Source organism: Peromyscus maniculatus, chromosome 1 (genome assembly GCF_049852395.1).
Source record: "Peromyscus maniculatus bairdii isolate BWxNUB_F1_BW_parent chromosome 1, HU_Pman_BW_mat_3.1, whole genome shotgun sequence".
Lineage (NCBI taxonomy): Eukaryota > Metazoa > Chordata > Mammalia > Rodentia > Cricetidae > Peromyscus > Peromyscus maniculatus.
In genome coordinates, this window is record NC_134852.1 from 162,254,103 (window position 1) to 162,276,562 (window position 22,460).

Here is a 22,460-nt window from a genome sequence, read left to right on the forward strand (position 1 = left end):
AAACATAAACTGCTGCATGATCCAACTCTACCACTCTTGGGATACATAGTAGACAGACTCTACGTCAGCACATGATACGCATGCTCACTGAAGCTCTACTAAGAACAGCCACATCTCCCAGACATGGTGGCTCACACCTATAATCCCAGCACTTGAGAGGCAGAGGCAGGAGGATCAGGAGTTCAAGGTCAGCTTCAGCTATGCTGGAGACCAGCCTGGGCTACCTGTTGCACTGATATAAACAAACAAACAAACAAAACCAAAAAAAAAAAAAAAAAAAAAAAAAAAAGAAAAAAAAAAGAAAGCAAGCTAGCTGAGTATGAAAAAAGCTGAGTGTCTGCTCAGGCACCCTTCAATGGATGAATGGATAAAGAAAACATGGTATATGCACAACAGAATATGATTCAGCCATGAAGAATGAAATTATGACATTTGCGGAAAAAGGAACAGAACTGAAGATCACATTAAGTGAAATAAGCCTGACTCAGAAAGACAAATGCCACACATTTTCTCCCAGACATGGACCCTAGATTCAAAAATAGAGACATGAAGGTAGAAGTGAGGCCATCTGGGAAGGAGTGGGAACCAGCGTGATGGGAGAAGGCGGCAGAGGGGGTGGAAAGGATGAATGTGAACAAGTACCATGTACACTTGGGTGAAAATGTCCTCCTGAAATCTAATATTTTCTACAAATTGCATATGCTGAAAAATTAATATAAGCCTACAAAAAAAAAATAAGAAAGAAAGGACAGTTGAGTGCGGGAGGGAATCCCAGGTTTTCGCAGGATGGAACTGTATCTCAGCTGACAAAGGGCTCATCTGCCCTGAGCCCTTTCCAGTGAATGCTTGCTGACAGCCGGGAGGAGCCAACATTTAGATGGCACCCTGGTCCCACAATACAGGAAGCACAGCAAGAGGACTTGTGCATTTATCTGAATGTCACAGGATGCTATGTGACTAGTTCTCAAAGCCTTCCTCAGAGGCCCAAGTATGACACGGGTCTTTTCTGTCCCGCCAGGAGCAGGTGAAACGTTGACCCTTCGCTGGCTCTGAGCTTTGGTAGGGCCTGACCATCTGCAAAAAGGTCTATTTGCTCCAAACAAGCTTCTCACTTGGAGAGTGTTTTGGATACAAACACAGCTTCTGAACACTAACAGCATGGGTGGATAGTAAGAAACAGCTGTGGTCTTTGCAGTGACCTCAGGCCCCTGTAGGCAACAGGCTTCGAAACCCACCACAGCAAAAAGCAGCGTGACCGAGTGGGAAGGAGTCGGATGACGCATTCGCATCTGAAGCCAACAGGAACAACGTTCCCAAGAGAAGCACCAGATGGAAAAGTCCCTGGCACGAGGACACTGAGGAGCGAGGTAGGTAACAAGTAAGCCGGCTGAAAGCCCACCAACCTAGAGATGTTTGTGGAGTGAGGAGTGAGCGTCATCCAGGTGGGATACACACCCCCTCCCTGGACTTGGGACCAGACACCATGATATTTGGGCTGTTCGTGCTTTGATTCAGCCCTGCTTTGAGTCTCTCCCATTCTCCTTCACCAGGCAAAGCCCTACTTATCCTTCAGCAATGCCTCCTCCACAGCACTGCATCTGTCTAAGGATTCTGTGTTCTCAGAATAAGGGGTGAGTGGTGTCTGCTCCAAGCCAGCTGCTGGCCTGGGCCCAGGGGAGGCAGTGCTGAGCCAAGAGACCAGTGGTGGGTGAGCCAAGAGACGATGTGCTTATCTGAGGCCAGGCTGGGCTCATACTGCCTTGGCCTCCCAACTACTAGGACTGGGCCACAAGGTGCTCCACCGCACCTGGCAAGAAGACGCCTCAGCAGAAGTGGAGCCAGCAGAGCTGGGTAGTCAGCTCACAGCCTGGGGCAAAAGAGAAAGTGTGCACCCTGGCAAGTGCATCTGTAATACTTTCAAGATCTACTTTGGGGATCATCTTGTTTTCAAGTGAGACACTTTCTGAGCTTGACATACTTAAATACTTTTAATTACATTATCTTACCTTGAAATGAGAGTGTAACAAAAGGGCTGTAGCTGTAGCTTGGTGGTAGAGCATTTACCTAGCGTGTGCAAGGCCCTGGGTTCAATTCCCAGCACCACAAAGTTTTTTTTCTTAATAAAAGAAAGGCATAATAAGTTTTGTTTTGATATACTTTTCAACACTTTTGAACATTTTATATTTTGGCGTTCTGGAGTTAAAGGGTTGATCATTTAAAAAAAAAAATGGTATATCAGCCAGGCGTGGTGGCATGTGCCTTTAATCCGAGAACTCAGGAGGCAGAAGCAGTCTGATCTATATGGGGAATTGTAGGTCAATCAGGGCTACATAGTGAGACCATGTCTAAAATAAATAAAATAAAGCGAGAAAGAGAGAGCAAGTTGTACCACCACACTCAGTTTATATGGTGCTGGGGATGAACCCAGGGCTTCAGGATGCTCAGCAAGCATTCTACCAACTGAGCTACATCCCAGCCCCCAGAGTAACATTTTCACAAGCAAATGCTCTACAGGGAAGCCAGCCCTCTGTCCTGCCCTTGTCTGTCTGATGTAAGAGCTGTGTTTCAAACTATCCTTCAAGGACTCAAGGCCTTGGAACAGGAAGGGCCCTCAAGACTCTGCCGGAATCTGGAAATAGGACACAGTCCATCTTTGTTCATGGCATGGGGAGGACAGGGGCAGTGGGTAAAATGTTTCTTTCCTACACAGGGGAGGATTTTAGGCCACAGAGGAAAGTACAAAATGAAACAAAGCCCTTATGTGGGTTCCCTCCTGAGGTTCTGGGAAGAGTCCCGATTCCCAACCCTCTAAGGCTCAGGGCCAGGTAAACTGCTAACTGGGAACTGCTGAGCAGATCATTGCTGGCTCACTCACAATCCAATCCAGTAGCAAAGCAAGGGTGCGGTGGTCACAGAGCGGAGATATTTAACCTGGGCACAGGGCTCTTCCCCAGCCAAAGACCGGAGTGTACAAGTCTGGGGACCTAGCTTTTCTGAGGAAGCAACTAGATGCTATTGAGATGGACTGATTATGGGAGATAGTGGGTTTTGTTTGAGAGAGCATGTTATGGTTTGAGTACGGCACATCTCCATCAGCTTGCAGGTTGAACCCTCAGTCCGACGCCAATGGCACTATTTCAGTAGACGGCAGGAACTTGAGGAGATGGGAAAAGCAGATCAATGGAGGGGCACACCTTTGAAGGGTGTGTCTGACCCCTTTCTTCCTCACGGTCTTCTTCCTACTTGCCTTGAGTTAAGTAGCTCCTGCCACATGCTTCCACCGGCAGGGTATTCTGCCTCACCGAGGGCCCAGAATTAGCAGAGCCGAGGATTACAGAGCAACACTTCTGAGACCTCAAGCCGCTAAGAGAAATCCCCCCTCTCCTACACTGTTTGTGGCTGGTATTTTGTTGCAGGGTTGAGTACAGTTGGCGAGAAATGGTTTCCCAAGTTGGGGTAACACCTATCAGACCAGCTCAAGGTCACTGGCAAGCTTGGCGTCTCGCTTGACTGTAACTCCCCTCCAGGGGGCACGGCCCCATCTGAGCAGAACCAACACACTGTCTCCGTTTTAAACAACTTCAGTCCTTTGGTTTAGTTAAGTATTAAACAGTTTGATGTCTCTCACTAAGGACCCATCTAAAATGACAGTAGAGGTGATTTGCAGTTCTTGATTTACCGTGGCTTTTGGTTGTGTAGCAGCAGCCACGGATCATTAAACAACCAACACGCTACATTGCCTTCTGTTGCTAAGCTGTGAGGTTTGGTGGGCTAGGGGAATTACATATGTTTTTAACTTGGGATATTTTCCATTTACAGAGAATTAATCTAATGGGATGATTACCCAGGCTGCTGATAGACCCCTCTATCCTCCAGTTTCCCCATTTTCAATGTGTGTGTACATGTAGCTGCATGTTTGAGGGGAGGCTGCACACATGTGCACATGCATGTGGAGGCTGGGCAGTCTTAGGTGGCCTCCTCAGGAACACTGTCCACCTCACACTGGAGGAGTTCAGCAGGTAGTTCACACTGCCTGGCCAGTGAGCCCTAGGAATCCTCCTGTCTCTGCCTCCTCGGTACTGGGATTACAAGCATGTCACACTATAACCAGCATTTTTACATGCATTCTGGGTATCAAATTCAGGTTTTCCCCAGGGATTTACTTTCTGAGTCATCATCACCCGTAACCCCAATACTTACCTTTAAGTGGCCAATGACAAACTTGTGGACAATGTGGTTCCATCTGGATTTCTTATAGACAGAAAGATGGCCATAATCATGCTGCAGCCATCCAGCTTGGGCCTGGGGAAAGAGGGCTGTGAATGTCATTGCAGCATCAGCAAACAGCCTCGAGGGATCGGAGGGGTGGGAATGCTCAGATCCTGGTCAAGGGAGTCAGGCCTCACCTGAGAGGTAGCAAGAACGAAGGCGGTGATGAGGGTGGGAATCCAGCCGTTGCCAAAGTACGAGAGGCTGAGCCAGGCGATGCTTTCCATGACGATGATGTGGGCCAGGAGGAGGAAGAAGAACAGGTGGTTCGTTTTGAACAGGTTCATGTCCTCAGCAGTCTTCTTCAGGGCCCGGAAGTCCTCGGTGATCTGAGACTGTTGAGCAAGGACACAGAAGAGAGTCAGCCACTAGACCCTCCAAGGGGACATGTGTTCAAGCCCCGTACACACCATAGCTGTGGCAAGCATCTTGAATCCTGTGTGAGCCCAGTCACCAGATGCAGCAACAGCCACCATTACTACAGATACGTCGCAGCTGGATAAGAAGCAGAAGAAAAGCTGGACACAAAAGCTTGTACTTTTAATCATACTAAGTGAATTGAGCCAGTCTCAGAAAGACAAATATGCTGTGTTTTCTCAGTTCTCAAGCGGATTCTAGACTTCACAGATATATAATATCTTATATGTACAGATGACACTAAACTAGAAATAGAGCTGTATGGGAACAAGAGGGACTGGCAGGGCTGGAGAGATGGCCCAGTAGTTAAGAGCACTGGCTGCTCTTCCGTAGGACCAGGGTTTGATTCCCAGCATTGAGTTGGTGGCTCTCAACTGTCTGTAAATCCAGTCTCAGGGACATCCAACACCCTCTTCTGTCCTCCAAGAGTACTGCATGCATGTAATGCACAGACATGCATGCAGGCAGAACACTCAAACACATAAAAATAAAGGTTAAGAAAAAAATGAAAGGACTAAAGGAGATAGAAGGAGGGGCTAGAAGGGGGGATGGAAGATATGGGACAACATGCTCCAAGTACACTGCATGTGTGTGTGAAAATGGACTCCTATGACCCCGTGTAGTATTAACAGTAATTAATAATAAGCAACTTGTATCTCCTAACCAACGTTCTCAGAAGCATTATTCACAACAGGCAAAAACAGAAACAGGGTTAAGAGTGACTGCAGCTCTCACAGAGGACAGAAGTTCCCAATGTTTATGTAGGGCCACTCACAGCTGCCGGTAATGACAGCTCCAGGGGATCTGATGCCCTCTTTGGGCCTCCATAGGCATCCACATGTACATGCGCGCACACACACACACACACACACACACACACACACACACACACACACACACTTTTTTTTAAAAAAAATATCCAAATATCCAATGATGGATGAGGAACTAAGTTCCAGGTGTATCAGTCCTTTTGACACTGTAACACAATGTTGTCATCCACAACATACTTCAGAACTTTTTCTAATTCAAGTTACAGCACACACGCACACACACACACACACACACACACACACACACACACACACACACACACACAGTAATGTTTAAGTAAGTGTACAGTTTTGTGTTAGGCTACAGGTTGGGTATACCTGATTGTGTTCTGCACATAGACTATTCAGCCTTAAAAACAAAGGGAAATTTGGCACGCTGCTACAATGTGTCCTATCATGAGTGAAGTTTGTGATCAATGAAACAGGCCAGTTATAAAAGGACAAATGCTTGCATGAAGAGGTCCGAACAAAACCTACTATTCTGTACAATCGATATGCACTAGTTGTCAGATGTGACAGCCCATGCCTGCAATCCCAGTACTTGAGAGGAGTTCAAGGCTAGCCTGGGCTACATGAGACCCTGTATCAAAACAATAAAGAAAACAAGAACAACAAAAGATACACTTTTGTAGTACAGTTTTGTAAAGGACAAGTACACGATTCCATTCATGAGGTGCCTGGGGGAGTCAAATATTTCAGACAATGGAATGGTATTTGGCAGGGGCTGAAGGGAGTGAGGAGCTGTTGTTAACGTCACAGAATGTCAGTTGGAGATGGTCTAAAGGCTCTAGAACTGGACGGTGAGGACAGTTCTGCAATAGTGCAGTTGCCAGACATGCCACTGAGTCTAACCTCAGAAGACAGCGTTTGCCTCTTTCACTACCCGACTCTGTGCAGGTGCAGGATGGGATCCTGCTCATGAGCACCGAGGATGCCAGAGAAGCCACAGTGAGCGCTGAGCATGGGGGCCAGGGCGGCAGAGAGTCCTCCATGGAGGACCAACCAAGAATCCAGGCCAGGAAAGAGCTTGTGCCCTGCCAGGCAGGCTTTGCTGGGACCCTGAGGTAGAGGCTAGTGAGGAATTACTCCAGCTCAGGCAGGGAGCAGGAGGGGCCAGCCTGGCCTGGTTTCTCTCAGGAAACTTCTCTGCCCTGGATGGCAGCAGGAGGTGCCATCTCCCTAAGACAGGCAGGGACGATGGTGGCCCACCCTCTCCTGCTGGCACCAAGGCCACACACAGTGTGCCTGTCGAAGGGGAAACTGCCTCAGCTCTGAGGACCTGAACCATCGCACCCAGCAGGCCAGCAGGCTCAGGACACAGGGATGGTACCCTCAGCCTAGGCTCCATGACAAGGGTGACTTGAGCAGGGAAAGATAGGGATTGAGGGGAGGAGAGGAGAGGGACTCTCGAGGGTTCGAGAAACTCTAAAGCATGCTGTTCTACACAGCTCCTCCATCATGCAAGCCAGGTCTGGCCTGTAAGCGGCTTCACCACTGAACACTCAGCTGGTGAGGCCTGGGGAGTTATTTTTACATACGTCTTTGAAGGCCAGCACTCAGTAGAGGGTCTCACTCAGTGACAAATGAGTACGTGATTCTCAAAGTGACTCATTCCAAACAGCCACACTTTTCATTAGCTGATACTGTCTCACTGTTTCTGCCCTTTCTCAGATAGTCCTGTACCAGACCAACATCTGGCAACTTCGTGTAAAGGAGAGGGGCAGAGACCCACTGGGAGAGAGGGGATGCCGTTAACTATCACCCGGCTGGAGGCTTCCAGGGGACACTCTGAGGTCCTCCCTGACCTAGGTGCTCCTCCTGGGCAGACTCAAAGGCTCTCCTGTCACTGCCCTGACAGCAGGGTCTTGGGGAGGAAGACAGTATTCTCACCCCTACTGTCCATCTGGCCTCATCCCACCCCATCAAGGTTACAAGTCCCACTCACGCTCTTGCCACGGTCCAGGCTGGGCTCCTCTGGGGCCAGCTCACCAATCAGCAGGGGCTTCAAGAACTTGCCCACGAAGTCAAGGTCCAGGTGGAAGGCGCGGAAGGCATCCTGGGAAGCAGAGAAGCAGGTGGTCAAACTGAGCCCCCGCCCTCTGCCGGCTTCTCTCATTCCAGGAAAGATGATGCTTAGCAGCAGCCCCAATCTCTGCTCAGATAACAAGCGGGACTTCACTCCAGACTCAACCCCAGGACACGTTCCCATTGCAGGGCTCCAACGGCAAACAGTATCCACCCTGAGCTTCTGCACTGGCACCAGGTCTGCTGAGCTGGCCAAAGGTCTGCGGACAGACAGGTCCCCAGGGAGGTGTAGCAGGTAGGCACAGGACTCAGAGAAGACAGTCCTGGACTACTCCTGAGCTGAGTGTCTTTGGCAGTGCACAAACTACACCATCTACCACTCCAGAGATCTCCTCATCACACATCCACAATTATCAGTGAAGGGATAAGACCCAGGGTAGGAGTTTAACTCAGTGATAAAAATGTTTGCCCAGCATGTGTGAGGCTCTCAGCTCGATCCCTAACATTTAGAAAATGACTACAGCATAGAAAATGTGCTTAGATGACATTAAACAATAATGTGGAACTAGGTAAAATAACTCCTGAAAAATCCTGCAACAGGGTTGGAGGGATCTAAACTATTGCTAAAGACATGGGTTATGCCTTGTTTTATTTTCATTAGTTTGCAAACTTCCTCTAACATTAGTATTATGTTCTGCATTTTAATCTCTCTTGTTCCGAAGATGAAGTGAAAATATGCTTAATTCTGGCAACATTAGAAAATGCACAGAAGAATAAAGAAGAGAACTATTCATCATGTGGGAAGTAGTTCTGCCTGCCTCTTCTACACAGTACATACATGACAAAGATTACCTCCACCAAATCAAACACCTCTTCCAGAGTTGAGTCTGCACCAGATGCCCCAGAGTGTGTAACTGGATGCTCCAGTTCCACGTTTATCCTGCCTCCCACCACGAAATCAAATTGAGGCACTGCAGGACTGAGTTGAACAAGCCATATGGTACCAGGAAAAACGACCAGAAAAGCCAACATAGTGAGGTAGGAAGATGTAAGTGTGGGACAATGGACTAAATGGAGACATGTAAACCACATGCTTTCACTAGAAAGGCTCCTGGTTGGAGGGAAAACAGAAGTTCCATAAACTTTTGGGAGGTAGATGTGGAAATAAAAACGGGCACTGGATTTTTGACTCAATAGGGATTATTAATTTTTTTAAGGCCAGGTTTCATGTCACCCAGGCTGGCTCATAAGCTCACATGTAGTCGAAGATGACCTTGATCTTCCTGCTTTAATCTCCCAAGTGCTGGGACCACAGGCATGTGCCACCATGCCTAGTTTATGCCATGCTCAGGATTGAATCCAGGAGTATGCTAGGCAAACACTCTACCAGATGAACCACAGCTCCTGCCTGCATATATATATATATATATATATATATATATATATATATATATATATATATATATATATATAATGTGTGTGCCTGGAGCCCAAGAAAGCCAGAAGAGAGCATTGGATCCCTTGAAACTGGAGTTACAGATGGCTGTGAGCCACCATGTGGGTGCTAGGAATTGAACCCAGACCCTCTGGAAGAGCAGACAGTGTTCTTAACCATTGAGCCATCCCTCCAGCCTGTTTCACTTAAGGGTTTTTATTTATTTATTTATTTTTAATTTATTTATTTGTGTGCACACCCAGCAGATGTGGAAGTGAGAAGGCAATGTTTGGATGGTCCATTCTCCCCTTCCACCATATGGGTCCCAGGGACTGAACTCGGGTCATCAGGCTTGGCAGCAAGAGCTTTAACTGAAGATTCATCTAGTCCACCCTGGTTTGCACTTTTGAGACAGTGTTATCAGGTAGCACAAACTGGCCTCAGACTTGTTAGGACAGCCGGAGGCTGGAATCCCTGATCCTCTTGTCCCTACCTTCCCAGAGCTGAGATTAAAGGCAATGCTCACCACACCTGGTTTTGATACAACCTAATTTCAAAAGAAAATTGTCTACACATAAAGAGAAAGCGAATTGACCAAACACTACTATTAGGAACTCTGGGTTCAGAAGAGACAGCGTTTCTTTATCTTTCAACCTCTACATTTAGAAAACAAACAAAATAAATCTCTCCTAGCGGAATAGAAAGGGCAAGATTAAATCAAGGGGCCAGATCAAAACCAAGGATCTTTTCAGAGAGAGAAGCCTGCTGTCCCGGGAGCCTCAGGCAGGCAGTGAGGAGGGTGGCCCAGTTCTGCTAGCCCCAGGCTCAGGCTTCTCTACAAAAAGGCCAAGACTCAGGGAAAGTGAAAGGGGCGGCCTGCAGGTGCAGGAGGAGCTCTGAACAGGCTCCTGGGGTGGGGTCAGCGGCCCTGATTCTTAAACAGGGCGCTTGCTGCTTGTCTGCTAGGTCTCCCTCTGCAGTCATCCAGCTTCTTCTCCAGGCACAGCTTCCCTGACACTACCACCTCTGGGCAGAACTCACTGTCCTGTCCTTGCGCTGAGCTCAAGGTCCCAAAACCTGTTTCTGAATGTGCCCAGGTTCTTCTGCACAGCACAGCTATGATAAGATACTTTCCACATCCACGAATTTAGCCCAGGATTTGAGAAGCACAGGCTCAATAAGCAGGGTGCATAGTGCTTCATTTGGTAATCCAGAGTTCTCTGACGACTGCTCAAAGCAGGCGGAGAAGCAGGAGGGACCCTGGATTTCACAGGTAGAGATTAAAGAAGACAGCAGACACCAGGGACCCTGGTTTCTGATTTCCTTTCTGCAGCACATAGGTGCAGGCAGGGAGAAAGTCTGCTGGTCTTGTCCCTTGCAAGGAAAAGAGAATAAATAGGTAGACAGTGTTCTGCGGCCCATGAGCCCCTTGGCAAGAGAATATCTGCTAACACAGGATGTGTGGACTCCCCTGGCTGCACCGGAAGCAAGTCCCCACAGAGGCAGACCAGGCATGAAGATGTGATGCCGTTTTCCCCCTTCCCTTTTCATGGATGTGTGCATATGGTTTTGCACATGTGCATGTGCACACATGTGCATGCATGTGCATACATGTGCATGCATGTGGAGGCCCAAGATTAATGCTGAGAATCATCCTCAACTGCTCCTCCACTTTATCCACCAAAGCAGGGCTTCTCAATCAAACTCAGAGTTCACTGGCACAGTTAGTCTCGCTTGCCAGCTTGCTCTGGGGGGTCCCATCCCTCTGCAGTCAGAGGCTAGAATCCCAAATCAGCTGCCACCCCCACCCGGTATTTATGTGGGTTCTGGGATCTGAGCTTCATTCTCACTATTGGGCAGCAAGCATTTTAACTACTACTAAGCCATCTCCCCAGCCCAATTCCATTTGTATTTTACCAGAACCACTACTAGGGGATGCTGGGACTGGATATGGGGTCTCCCTCCCACAGCAGAGGGCAGAAGCCAGATGGCTCCTACTCAGCTGAGGAGAGCTGCCCTCCAGGCCTAGAGACTCCCAACTCAGGTTCTTTTCAGTATCCTGACCCTCCTGCCCTTTCCACAGGGGCAAAATCCCATTTTCTCAATCTTTTTCACAAGCGCAGTATAGGAGCGGCTGAAAGACGGAACCCACCTCTGCTCCCCTTTGCCTTCCTTTGACTCTAAGAGGTAAGCAAGCAAGGCAGATGGGCCAAAAAGCATAGACAAAACAGGGCAGGCTGGAGGAGAGGTGAATGTCTGGAACTGGAGGACCCAGGTTCAAGCCCCAGTCTGAGAAAGAGAAAAAGAGGGAGGGACACAAATCCAGAGGATACAGGCCACCATCCGTGAATTATTCATCTTTTTGCTGAGGCCCTGCTCAGAGCGCAGCTCGGAGCCATGGAGACACTCAATGAATGTTTGATGAGCTCTGGCTGAAGATGGAAACTCACAAGTGGGGCTCTGGCACTGACCAGATTCCCAAGAAAAGTGCAAACACTGGCTGGGGCATGGTGATAGTGCTTGGTGCCTCCAGCAAATCTCAGACAGGAGAAGCTCTGGAGGACGAGCAAGAAATGACTAAAGGTGTGAAAAGAAGAGAAGGGGGGAGGAGAGAGAGAGGAAGGTAAGGCTGGAGGGGTTGGGGCCAACAGATCCTGGCTAGGGCTGACCACCACCTGAGCCTCAGGACAGGATTAGCCGCAGGACTGACCTGAGAATTAAATGAGATAGCACACACCAATGGGTTTGTGAACTGAAAAAACTACGGTTTTTAAAGACAGAATCTTACTATGGTACCCAGGCTGGCCTCAAACCTTTGGGTTCAGGGTCTTGCTTCAGCCTTCTGAGTAGCTGGGGCTCTGAGCACATGCCATTAAATGGCTTTTTCTTTTTTCAATTTTTTAAAAATTTATTTTTATTTTATGTGCATTGGTGTTTTTGCCTGTGTGTATGTCTGTGTGAAGGTGTCCGAAGCCCTGGAACTAGAGTTACAGACAGGTGTGAGCTGCCATGTGGGTGCTGAGAATTGAACCTGGGTCCTCTGGAAGAGCAGTCAGTGCTCTTAAACACTGAGCCATCTCTCCAGCCCCATACTAAGTGACTTTTACTACTACAAGTAAGGCCAGGATCTGACTACAGAAGGACCATCCTTCTAGGGAAGAAGTGAGCACTTCTGAGGTAGTTTCTTCAGAATCAGAAAATTCTGCACTGGATACCTAGATACTCCTGAAAATGGCTTCCTTGATTCCTGGCCTCCCCTTGCAGCCTCTTGTGAAGACATCACAGATATCCTGGGAGCAATGACAGAGAAAGTTCTCAGGGATCCAGCCTCTATCTGCTCATCAGTCTCTCCCCAAACTCAGGGTATCCTCATCAATCCCCTCAAGCTCTCAAAAAGAAGCCAAGGCCCCAGGGGGCAAAGCTACCTGCAGAACCAGCCTGGAGAGGGATTCCTGCTCCTGGAGTTCCCTTTGAAGGTCTCCTTGTTGCTCAAGGCCTTTTTCCAACCTGGTCTCAGACAGTATAAAAAGAAAAAATGGGGGGGGGGGTTCGCCAAAGAAAACACCACTGCCTACTTCACTGTTCTCCCACTCTATCTGTAGGGAGTGTGTTTTGTGCCCCCCAAAATCTTCTTTGGGAAGGCAGTAAGCGCCGGTGTTGCGGCATCAAATGAGCTTGCTTCGATACACTCAGTTCTCATCTCCATTTCTCAAGTTCTTTACATTCTGGTTGGTGCATTCCTCTTGTCTCATAACTTCCATCGTGTCCATCTGGTGCTCACTGGGGTATAGAGGTTGTCTCCACCTGGTTATACCATGCACGCTCATGCCCAGTGATCCTATCTGTAGCCTACACTGAGTTCCACCTTGCCTTTCCTATCATGGGGCTATTAACATCCCAGACACCAGACTCGCAATCAATGACAGAAAACAGTGAGGGCAGCAGCGAACAGCATGCCAGGCTTTTAGCATGAAGGAGCAAGCCATCCAGGTACCTGACAGCTTAGCCCTGAACACAGACATTTGGAAGAAACTGGGTCAGGGAAACACTAAGAACTTCCAAAACAAAGATGAAATGCATCTGATTTCTTAAGTAAACTATGAAGTTCAGGGCATTATCTGATTGATCTTTCACACAAGAAAACCAATTTCTTTCATGAGATGGAATAAACAGATCAACTGTATCACATTCATAGTTTTACTTTTTAGGAAACGTTTTGGTGAGAGCCTGGAAAGGGACAGATGTTTTATGATTCGCCTACGGAGTCATACACAGACTAGCACCATAGAACAGTAGAAAGACCTCCAGTCAAGAGCTAGAAAGTCTTCTCCCTGGGAAACCAAGGTCCTCTCTGTTTGTGGAAAGGTCCAAGCTAGGACACTCAAGGATTGTGAAAAGCTTACACCCACCTAAGGTCTGATTAGCATCACCAATCCCATGGGCTTAAGCAGGGTCCACAAGCAAGGAAAAGAGGCTTTAGGCAGTATGAATACGGGCAATTCTCTCCTCAGTCTTGAGTAAGATTGAATCCTGTTCATCAAAGCCTCCAGTCCTTTGATTAGTTTAGAGTCTGGCTACTTAGGCTGATCTCAAAGAGAAGAAAAGAGGTGTAAGTTACAAACTGAAACTAACAAACGTGGACAACAAAAAGCTCTCTAATAGGTCAGCGCCCTGGACTTTCAGGTGGAATGCGTTCTGAGTTTAACTCTCTTCTTGCCTCTTCCCACTCATCTTTCCCAAGTTCTCTCCAGCCTCGATCTTTTCCTCTGCCCCCAGCTCACCACTACAGCCTAAAATGTCCTGTCTTCCTCCTTGACTTTGCTTTTCCTCTTACCCACTCCTTTACTGTTGGGGGTGGGGCCAGGCATGGCGTGGGGTTCTATGCAATTGCTGAGCTACACATTTGGTGTGCATAAGAAGGGCAGCCTTGATTTCAGAGAGGTCCCTGAGATTCCAACAACCTCCAGGAGTGCAAGAAGGAAGGGCGATCCTGGCAAGATTTAAAAACAGAGGGCTATTGAGTTGAATGTCCGAGAGTAACCCCAGAGGCAGATGGACCTGTTGCCAAGTCAGTCTTGGTGCTACCAAATTCACCTTCTAGATCCCCTCTGGACCTGGACTTTGCAAAAGCCAGTCCATTCGCCTTCCATCAATTCCCCGCCCGGGTTTCCCAGAAGGCTGGCACTTGGAATGAGTCGGGATAATCCTCGGGAGCGTGGGAACCTGAGCTGCTAGGCAGTCTCTGTCGGGCAGCCATTGTGGACTTTCTCAGACAGGAGTCCAAGCAGGAGCGAGTCCTGGCAAGGAACCAGCTTTTCTTCTCCACCCCCCTGGTCTGGCAGGAGAGTCCCACATATGGCTGCCCGCTCTCAGGCTCCTCTCTGGGCGCCCAAGAGTGGCCATCTTCCACATGGGGAGCGCCAAAGCACAAAGCCGGAGCGCCCCCTTGGGAGAGTCCCTGGCTCCGGCTGTACCGGCGCGCAGTGTGCTCTGTGGACATGCATCGGGCACAGTTTGCCACTGATGGGACTTCCACAGAGGTGCTAAGACCTGGAGTCCAAAAGGCTCGGCCCAAGTCTGCCCAGCTGGCCCAGAGGACGACGATTCCGGGTGCGAGATGAGAGCAGTAGGTACACTTTTTTTTCCCTCCTGGACGTCCTGCGCTCCATTCAGAACTGGAGATCTGTTTGGCGCCCAGGGACCCCGGGTTCCTGACACCGGCCTGCAGCAGACAAGGATGGCTGGCATCCCTAGACCCTTACCGTAGCATCTTCTCCCGAATAGTGTCCGATGACCCGGTGGCCCCCCGGGTGCCGCTGGGACCATTTGGTGACGTTGTAGACCTTGCGGTCGATGACGAGCCACCGGTCGGTGCGCAGGTTGTGCTTCTGAATCTCCTCCCAGCGGAAGGTGGGCATCGGAACCTCGCGTTCCGTGTTCCCCTCACCCTGGTTACCTCCCTTCCCCATGCTAACTGTCCACCCGGATGCTTCGCGCGCGCTACCGCCTCCGTGTGCCTGCGGCTCGCGGCACCGACGGTCCCTCTCCCGGCCGCAGTGTGCGGTCGGCGCCCTCCTCGCTTTCGGCTTTTGTCTTCTACTCCTCCTCCCACCGTGCCTCCTCCCCTCGCCTTCGCTCCTCCTCGCCTTCACTGGCTAGCCAGTATCCCTGCCTTCCCTCTGGAGTACCCCTAGCTTCCCAGTGCCCCCAAGCGGTTCCCTTCCTCCGCCCCACCCTCGGCCCGCCTGCTGTGGACTTTTGCCTCTGGTGAAAACTCCGGGGTAGCTCAGGCACTCGACACCTCCTCCCCCCACCCCTCCGGCTCCCCCCACTCCGGGCTCCGCATCCTCCCGAGTTCCCCGCCACCCGGGTTTCCACAGTGATCAGCAGAGCGCCTGCACCAATCAGGGCTCGTCGCCCCGCCTGCCATTGGCCCAGGAGGATCTTTCGAAGGCCAGCGGGCTGGAGCGGCGGGTCCCAGGCTCCCCCTCCCTCGCGCCCGCCCGCGTGGAGTCAAGCCCTGCTGGGAGGCCGGCGACGTGTCCGACCTCCTCCCTTCGCTGGCTGGAGCCGGGGAAGCCGGAGTAGATCTCAGAGGAGCTGGGAGGGCGAGCGGGGGTGGAAGCTGGGCTTTTCTTTGCGCGCTTCAAAGCGCGAGCGCGCACAGCCCGCGTTCCGGGGATTTGCACCTGATGCCGGCACAAAGGGGGCGCAACGGCTGTGGTGAGCAGCGCACGGCCTCCGGCTGGATTGTTAAGTGAAGTCCCTCTCTGGCTAGCTGGAGCTGAGACTCCAGTATCTCACATTGTCTGCGTGATCCACATTGTTTGTTATTCTCCTGCAACCCCCCTAGAGAAAGGAGCCAGGAGTGGGTCTCTTTTTAACCAGGGTTCTGAATCCTTTCATCAGACCAGCTTGGAAAAGAACCGTGGAACCTCTGCTTTCTTCCTCATGCTAAGTGCCGCGGGGGTGGCCACTGGGGAGGATGCCAGGATGAACTGGACACCGTTCTTGTCTTGGACTGCGGAAGAGCACACAGACTGGTTGGGAAACAAGGAAGCAATAAAAGCCCACGATGGCACCGACTGCAGAAAAAGACACTGATACCAAAGGAGTAGGGAGAGAGGGGTCCTGTTCACTCAAGTCTCATCACAATCCTATGATATTGTTATAGCTAACTTCAAAATGAAGATCCCGAGGTTGAGAGAGGTAAAAGGGTCAAAACACACATGGTAGGCAGCGGCAGGCGGATCTTTGTGAGTTCGAGGCCAGCCTGGGCTAGAGAGTGAGTTCCAGGAAAGGTGCAAAGCTACATAGAGAAACTCTGTCTCCAAAAACAAAAAACACAAACAAAAAACAAACAAACAAACAAAAACCCACACACATGGTTAGCCAGAGGCCCTGCTTGGCTTATTCCATGGCTCTTTCCAGACTTTGGGCTCCCTAGCACCTCATGACATCGGTGCAAAAGGAAATACTGGTGCAGGGAGTGATGCCATCCCCACAGTCCCTTCCACGGTATCCTCATCTCATCCGGTGCTGGCATCCATCAGGAGCATCTTTTCTTCACTCCACAAACTCCAGACTCAAGGAGTGTGAGGCTTCCTTGGCTTAGAGGAGGTTAAACAGGCATCCAAACAAAGAGGCCTGCCCAAAAGAGAAGAGAGAATGAAGTAGGTATGGTGGCCATGTGCATAATGCCAACTGTGAGAAGCCTGAGGCAAGATATGAGTTCATGATGAGTTCAAGGCTGGCCTGGGCTGCAGAGCAAGATCTTGTAAGGGGAGGGAGGCTTGAATACAAATAAAGAGCAAGACAGGCTTTTATGCATCTTAAAAATTTGATGTGGCTGGGGCAGTGGTGGCGCATGCCTATATTCCCAGCACTGGGGAGGCTAATGAAAAATTTTAAGAGTTGTAAAGTTTAGCGAGATAAACGATAGATGAAAGGGAGCAGAACCTTTGAAGACTGAGGAAAGAGCAAGTGGGATGGCCCCAAGAATGAGCCACAGGGCACTCCAAATGAAGACAGGAATAAATGAGCAGCGCAGACAGGGCTGACTGTGGGTAGAGTTCAAGTCGGGGACATTCCCACATGCTTACAGGTAGGCAAGGACTAAAGACTTCACAGTGGAGACTGTGGAGAGTCTTAGAAATTCATCAGTCAAGGGTGTGCTCTGATTGGATCTGTGGTATGCAAAGAGAATTTCAGGGCTGGGGGCTGGGGCTCCGTCGGAAGAATGTTTATCCAACATGCTCTAGGCCCTGACTTAGATTCCCAGTGTGGTGGTGGACACCTGTAATTCCAGCATTCAAGAAGCAGAGGGAGAACGAAGTTTATCCTGCTACAGAGGGAGTTCGAGGCCAGCTCTTGAGACCCTGACTGGAAAAAAGAAGGGAGGTAGGGAAGGAGGGTTGAAGAGATGACTCAGTGGTTAGGCACACTGTGTACTGTGTTTTTAGAAGACCCAAGTTTGGTTTCCAGCACCCATGTTGGCTGGCTCCCAAGCGCCTGTAATTCCAGCTCCAGGGGATTCAACATCCTCTTCTGGCATCCTTGGGTACCTGTGCTCACATGCACACCCACACCCCTAGCCACACCCAGTCACACACACACACACACACACACACACACACACACACACACACAAAATTAAATTAAAGTAGTTTTCATGTTTTTGTTTTTAGGAAGAGAGAGGAAGGAAGGAAGGAAGGAAGGAAGGAAGGAAGGAAGGAAGGAAGAAAGAAAGAAAGAAAGAAAGAAAGAAAGAAAGAAAGAAAGAAAGAAAGAAAGAAAGAAAGGAAGGAAGGAAGGAAAAACTACAGAGGCAGCTTGGGACCAGGAAGGGATGCAGGCAAAGTCAAGGGAACAACAGGGTAAGCTAAATGTTCTTGGGAAGAGGACAGGAGGCCTGGATTAGGCAGGGGCTCTAGGAGGCTGGCTCCACACCAGATGTGGCTGACCCTGCCCTCTCTGACTGTTCCTTCTGCCTGGATGGGCTGGTGACGCTGCTTACCTAGAGAAACCTTAACATATCCAGCCTACTCTAGAACCCCCTAGAAAAAAGAGGCTATCTCAGACACAGAGATGCAGTTCTTTTGGCTTCTGCCTGTGCTTTGGATTATGGCACCCTGCAGCTCCAGCAGCACCAAGAACTGCAGCTTCCTAGAACTCCACCAGGGCATCATTGTGATTATTGATCTTTATCGGGAATAAGAGATCAGCTTGGGTGGCACAGAGCCCGACCCTCCCAGCATGCCAAATGGGTGAAAGACCAGGTCCAATCCGCACGTGTGTGGAGAGACATGTCCTGTAGGGTTGGTGCTCTCACACATGGTCCTCACTGAGTGGGGAGGACACCTTTTCATCTTGCCCTTCAAGGAGACTCTGGTGGCTGCTGAAGATGACTGCTCCATAGAAGGAAGAGTCTAGTTACTCAGGGGGATGGTGAAAGTGAATCACACCCTTCAAATACCCTGCCCTTAGTAGGGTGTCAAGAGGGAATGCAAAATACTGGCACCTTGTGAGCAAAAGAACATGGACATGATTGACAGACAGTAGGACATGCTACTGGTACCAGAGACCCAGGACCCTGTCTACACTCTGGCCTTTGTTGAACACATCATTCAAGAGAAATCACTTGATTTCTCTGAGCCTCAGTCTTTTTTTGTTTTTGGTTTTTCGAGATAGGTAGTTTTGGTGCCTGTCCTGGATCTCACTCTGTAGACCAAGTTGGCCTCGAACTCACAGAGATGCCACTGACTCTGCCTCCCAAGTGCTGGGATTAAAGGCATGAGCCACTGCCGTCCAGCTGAGCCTCAGTCTTCTTAACTGAAAAGTAGGTATAAAATCTACCTCACAGGATTATGAAAATAAAACCACACAATTACAATGAAAATTGAAAACACTGGGTAGTCTACAGAGTATTCCCATCTACTCCGTGTAAGGGGCTTGATCTTGCTGTTGTTACTGTAGTCCTTGGTCACAGGCTGTTGATGCTGGTGCTTGCTGTGGGATGTTAATGTATGTCCTGGCCGGGCGTTGGTGGCGCACGCCTTTAATCCCAGCACTCGGGAGGCAGAGCCAGGCGGATCTCTGTGAGTTCGAGGCCAGCCTGGGCTACCAAGTGAGCTCCAGGAAAGGCGCAAAGCTACGCAGAGAAACCCTGTCTCGGAAAAACCAAAAAAAAAAAAAAAATGTATGTCCTGTGGGAGCCCTTCTTGGGTTCCTTGTGGCGTTACCCAGCAGGTTTGCATAGAGGATGATTAGGACCATGGGCCTGAGTGCAGGTGTCTGAGATGGTCTGCACTTGGCTGTATTGGGGGATGGTCTGTATGTCAAGTTGCTCTGATTGGTCAATAAATAAAACCTGATTGGTCGTGGCTAGGCAGGAGGTATGGGCGGGACTAACAGAGAGGAGAGATAAAAGAGCAGGAAGGCAGAAGGAGACGCCGCCAGCCAGCCAGCCAGCCGCCAGCCAGCTGCCAGCCGCCAGCCATCCGCCAGGACAAGCAGCATGTGAAGATGCTGGTGAGCCACGAGCCGCGTGGCAAGGTATAGATTTGTAGAAATGCGTTACTTTAAGATATAGGAACAGTTAACAGGAGGCCTGCCACGGCCATACAGTTTGTAAGCAATATAAGTCTCTGTGTTTGCTTGGTTGGATCTGAGCGGCTGTGGGACTGGCGGGTGACAGAGATTTGTCCTGACTGTGGGCAAGGCGGAAAACTCTAGCTACAAATGGCGCCCAATGTGGGGCAAGAGTTTCTACCTAAAACCTGAGAAAAGATTCTAAAATGGAGCTAAAAACAGCTTCCTAATTGTGTCTCTCAAATGAGCGGCAGCTGCTGGTTTGAGCTACTTGTGCGTTCCTGGCGTGTGCGCTTAACCTGCAGTAAGGCGGAAATGAAGCCTCTGCAAGTGGCACATTAAGCTGCGTGGTGGATTTAGCCTTTGCTAGTTACAAAACAAAAAAGGTTTCTGGGCTACACGCTGCTTGGATAAAAGCATAGACTCATGATAGCTCCCAGAGCTGGCGGTAAACGTACCACCACCATGTTGGGAAGCTGAGGTGGGCGGAGCCAGCAGCCATAGCGCTGTTTCAGTCTTACAAATGCTGCAGTTTAAAGCAATAGATTCACAATAAGACAGATTCAGATGGAACAAGACTTTAAATGCTTTACAATGTGTGTAAAAATGTACATAGGCTTGGAAGAGAGAGGAAAAGGAACATAGATAGTTATATAAAGAAATAGAAAGTTTTAAAATAAAGTCTTTAAAGAGAAAGTAAAAGTAATATAAAAATAAGCCATGTAAAGATGGATATCACACAGAGAGTCTGGATTGTATTGTCTTTGGGATTTTTAACTGCAGAAAGACATTTGATTGTAAAGACTGCTCAGTTGAATCAATGTGTATATTTTAAAGGTATTTCAATTTTGAAATTTATGTCTAAGGATGTTTTGCTTTGGAGAGGAGACTCTGCTTTTGTTTCTACAGAAAGCCAGAGGCTATGGATTTGTTCCAGATTAAGATACATCAGGTTTGACCAGCCAAGACCACCTGAAAGGTCTCTGATGACACCATGGCCCAGATAATTCAACATCCAGAATTGTTTCAAGGCAACTGGCTCAGACGATACAGCCTCACGGACTACTCCATGATCCTTAAATATTCTTTGTGCCCCCATAAGATACAGCGCCCCCCTCCAGCAAGAAGTAGTTAAGAGAAGCTACGCCCAAATTCCCAAATATACCAAGCTGGCTTTGGAGATGTGTAAAAGTTAAAACCTTCCTTTAAAAAAAAAAAAAGAAAAGGGGAAGTGCTGTGGGATGTTCTGTATGTCCTGTGGGAGCCCTTCTTGGGTTCCTTGTGGCGTTACCCAGCAGGTTTGCATAGAGGATGATTAGGACCATGGGCCTGAGTGCAGGTGTCTGAGATGGTCTGCACTTGGCTGTATTGGGGGATGGTCTGTATGTCAAGTTGCTCTGATTGGTCAATAAATAAAACCTGATTGGTCGTGGCTAGGCAGGAGGTATGGGCGAGACTAACAGAGAGGAGAGATAAAAGAGCAGGAAGGCAGAAGGAGACACTGCCAGCCACCCGCCAGGACAAGCAGCATGTGAAGATGCTGGTGAGCCACGAGCCGCGTGGCAAGGTATAGATTTGTAGAAATGCGTTACTTTAAGATATAGGAACAGTTAACAGGAGGTCTGCCACGGCCATACAGTTTGTAAGCAATATAAGTCTCTGTGTTTGCTTGGTTGGGTCTGAGCAGCTGTGGGACTGGCGGGTGACAGAGATTTGTCCTGACTGTGGGCAAGGCGGAAAACTCTAGCTACAGGTGCTAATGTTTGTTTCTGTCATTAAGAGTTCTTGAGGCTGGGCGACAGTGGCGCATGCCTTTAGTCCCAGCACTCGGGAGGCAGAAGCAGGCAGATCTCTGTGAGTTCCAGGAAAGGCACCAAAGCTACACAGAGAAACCCTGTCTCAAAAAAAAAAAAAGTGTTCTTGAACATTCACTATGCACCAAGGACTGTTCAGAGCTTTAAATCTCTCATCTCTTTTCCTCAAGACAGTGCTGTAAAGTGGGACCCATTATTCTCATTTTACCAAGGTTGAGATAAGGCTCAGAGAGGTTGCATAGCTTGCCCAAGGTCCCACAGCTTCTAAGCACTGATGGGATTTGTGTGATCCATAATCCACATCATTTCCACCAAATCACTCGTGTCTGAACAGTAGAAAAATGATTACTCTTAAAACTGTTCTTTCAAGCACTCAAGGATTTCTATTGCATATCCAGCAATGCCAGGTGCAGAGTAAACAAAGCAGGCAATGTCTGTGGAGCTAGCAGACTTCCCTGGGAGGAAGCCTGGCTCCGGAGACCTTGGGCTCTCTTTTCAAGTGCATTAAGTTCACATGGATTTGCTCATATCATAATATCCTAGCTTTTAGAGCTGGAAGGACTCATTTTAAGAAGGCTAAGGGCTGGCACAGATTAACCTAAGGCCATAGAGATAAACTAAAAGTCAGAAGTTCTGACTTAAAGGTCAATATCTTTGTGGTGTGTATGTGTGTGTGTGTGTGTGTGTGTGTGTGTGTGTGTGTGTGTGTGTGTGTGTTTATATGCACACTCATGTGCATGTAGATGCCAGAGGTCAATGTTACTTGTCTTGCTTGATCAATTTCATTTTTTGAGACAAAGTCTCCCACTGAACCTCGAGCTTGCCATTTTGGCTAACGTGGCCAGCCAGCCAGCCACCAGGAGCCATCTGACTCTTTCCTATGCTGCTAGGGTTACAGGCACCATGCCCAGCTTTTACGTGGATTCTGGGGATCTGTACTCAAGTCCTCATGCTTTCGAGGTAACCATTTTACCAACTGGTAAAGAAAGGACTTGAGGGGACTGTTAAGTCATGGGGGTGGGGGTTTGTGTGCACACACATGTGTGTAGATGCTCATGCGTTACATGTTAAGGCCAGAGG

At 49.0% G+C, this 22,460-nt stretch overlaps 1 protein-coding gene across 1 annotated transcript in view; it reads right to left on the minus strand.

Annotated features, from left to right (window-relative positions):
* Fads2 (fatty acid desaturase 2) overlaps positions 1 to 15,323 on the minus strand; it is a 37,929-nt gene extending 22,606 nt beyond the window's left edge. The window contains exons 1-4 of the mRNA XM_006993862.4: positions 14,739 to 15,323; positions 7,462 to 7,572; positions 4,407 to 4,604; positions 4,201 to 4,302 (exon numbers count right to left, since the gene is read on the minus strand). Coding sequence (XP_006993924.1) covers positions 4,201 to 4,302; positions 4,407 to 4,604; positions 7,462 to 7,572; positions 14,739 to 14,945 — 618 coding nt within the window. The 5' untranslated portion in view covers positions 14,946 to 15,323. The remainder of the gene's footprint in view (positions 1 to 4,200; positions 4,303 to 4,406; positions 4,605 to 7,461; positions 7,573 to 14,738) is intronic.
* Between the last annotated feature and the right edge of the window lie 7,137 nt (positions 15,324 to 22,460).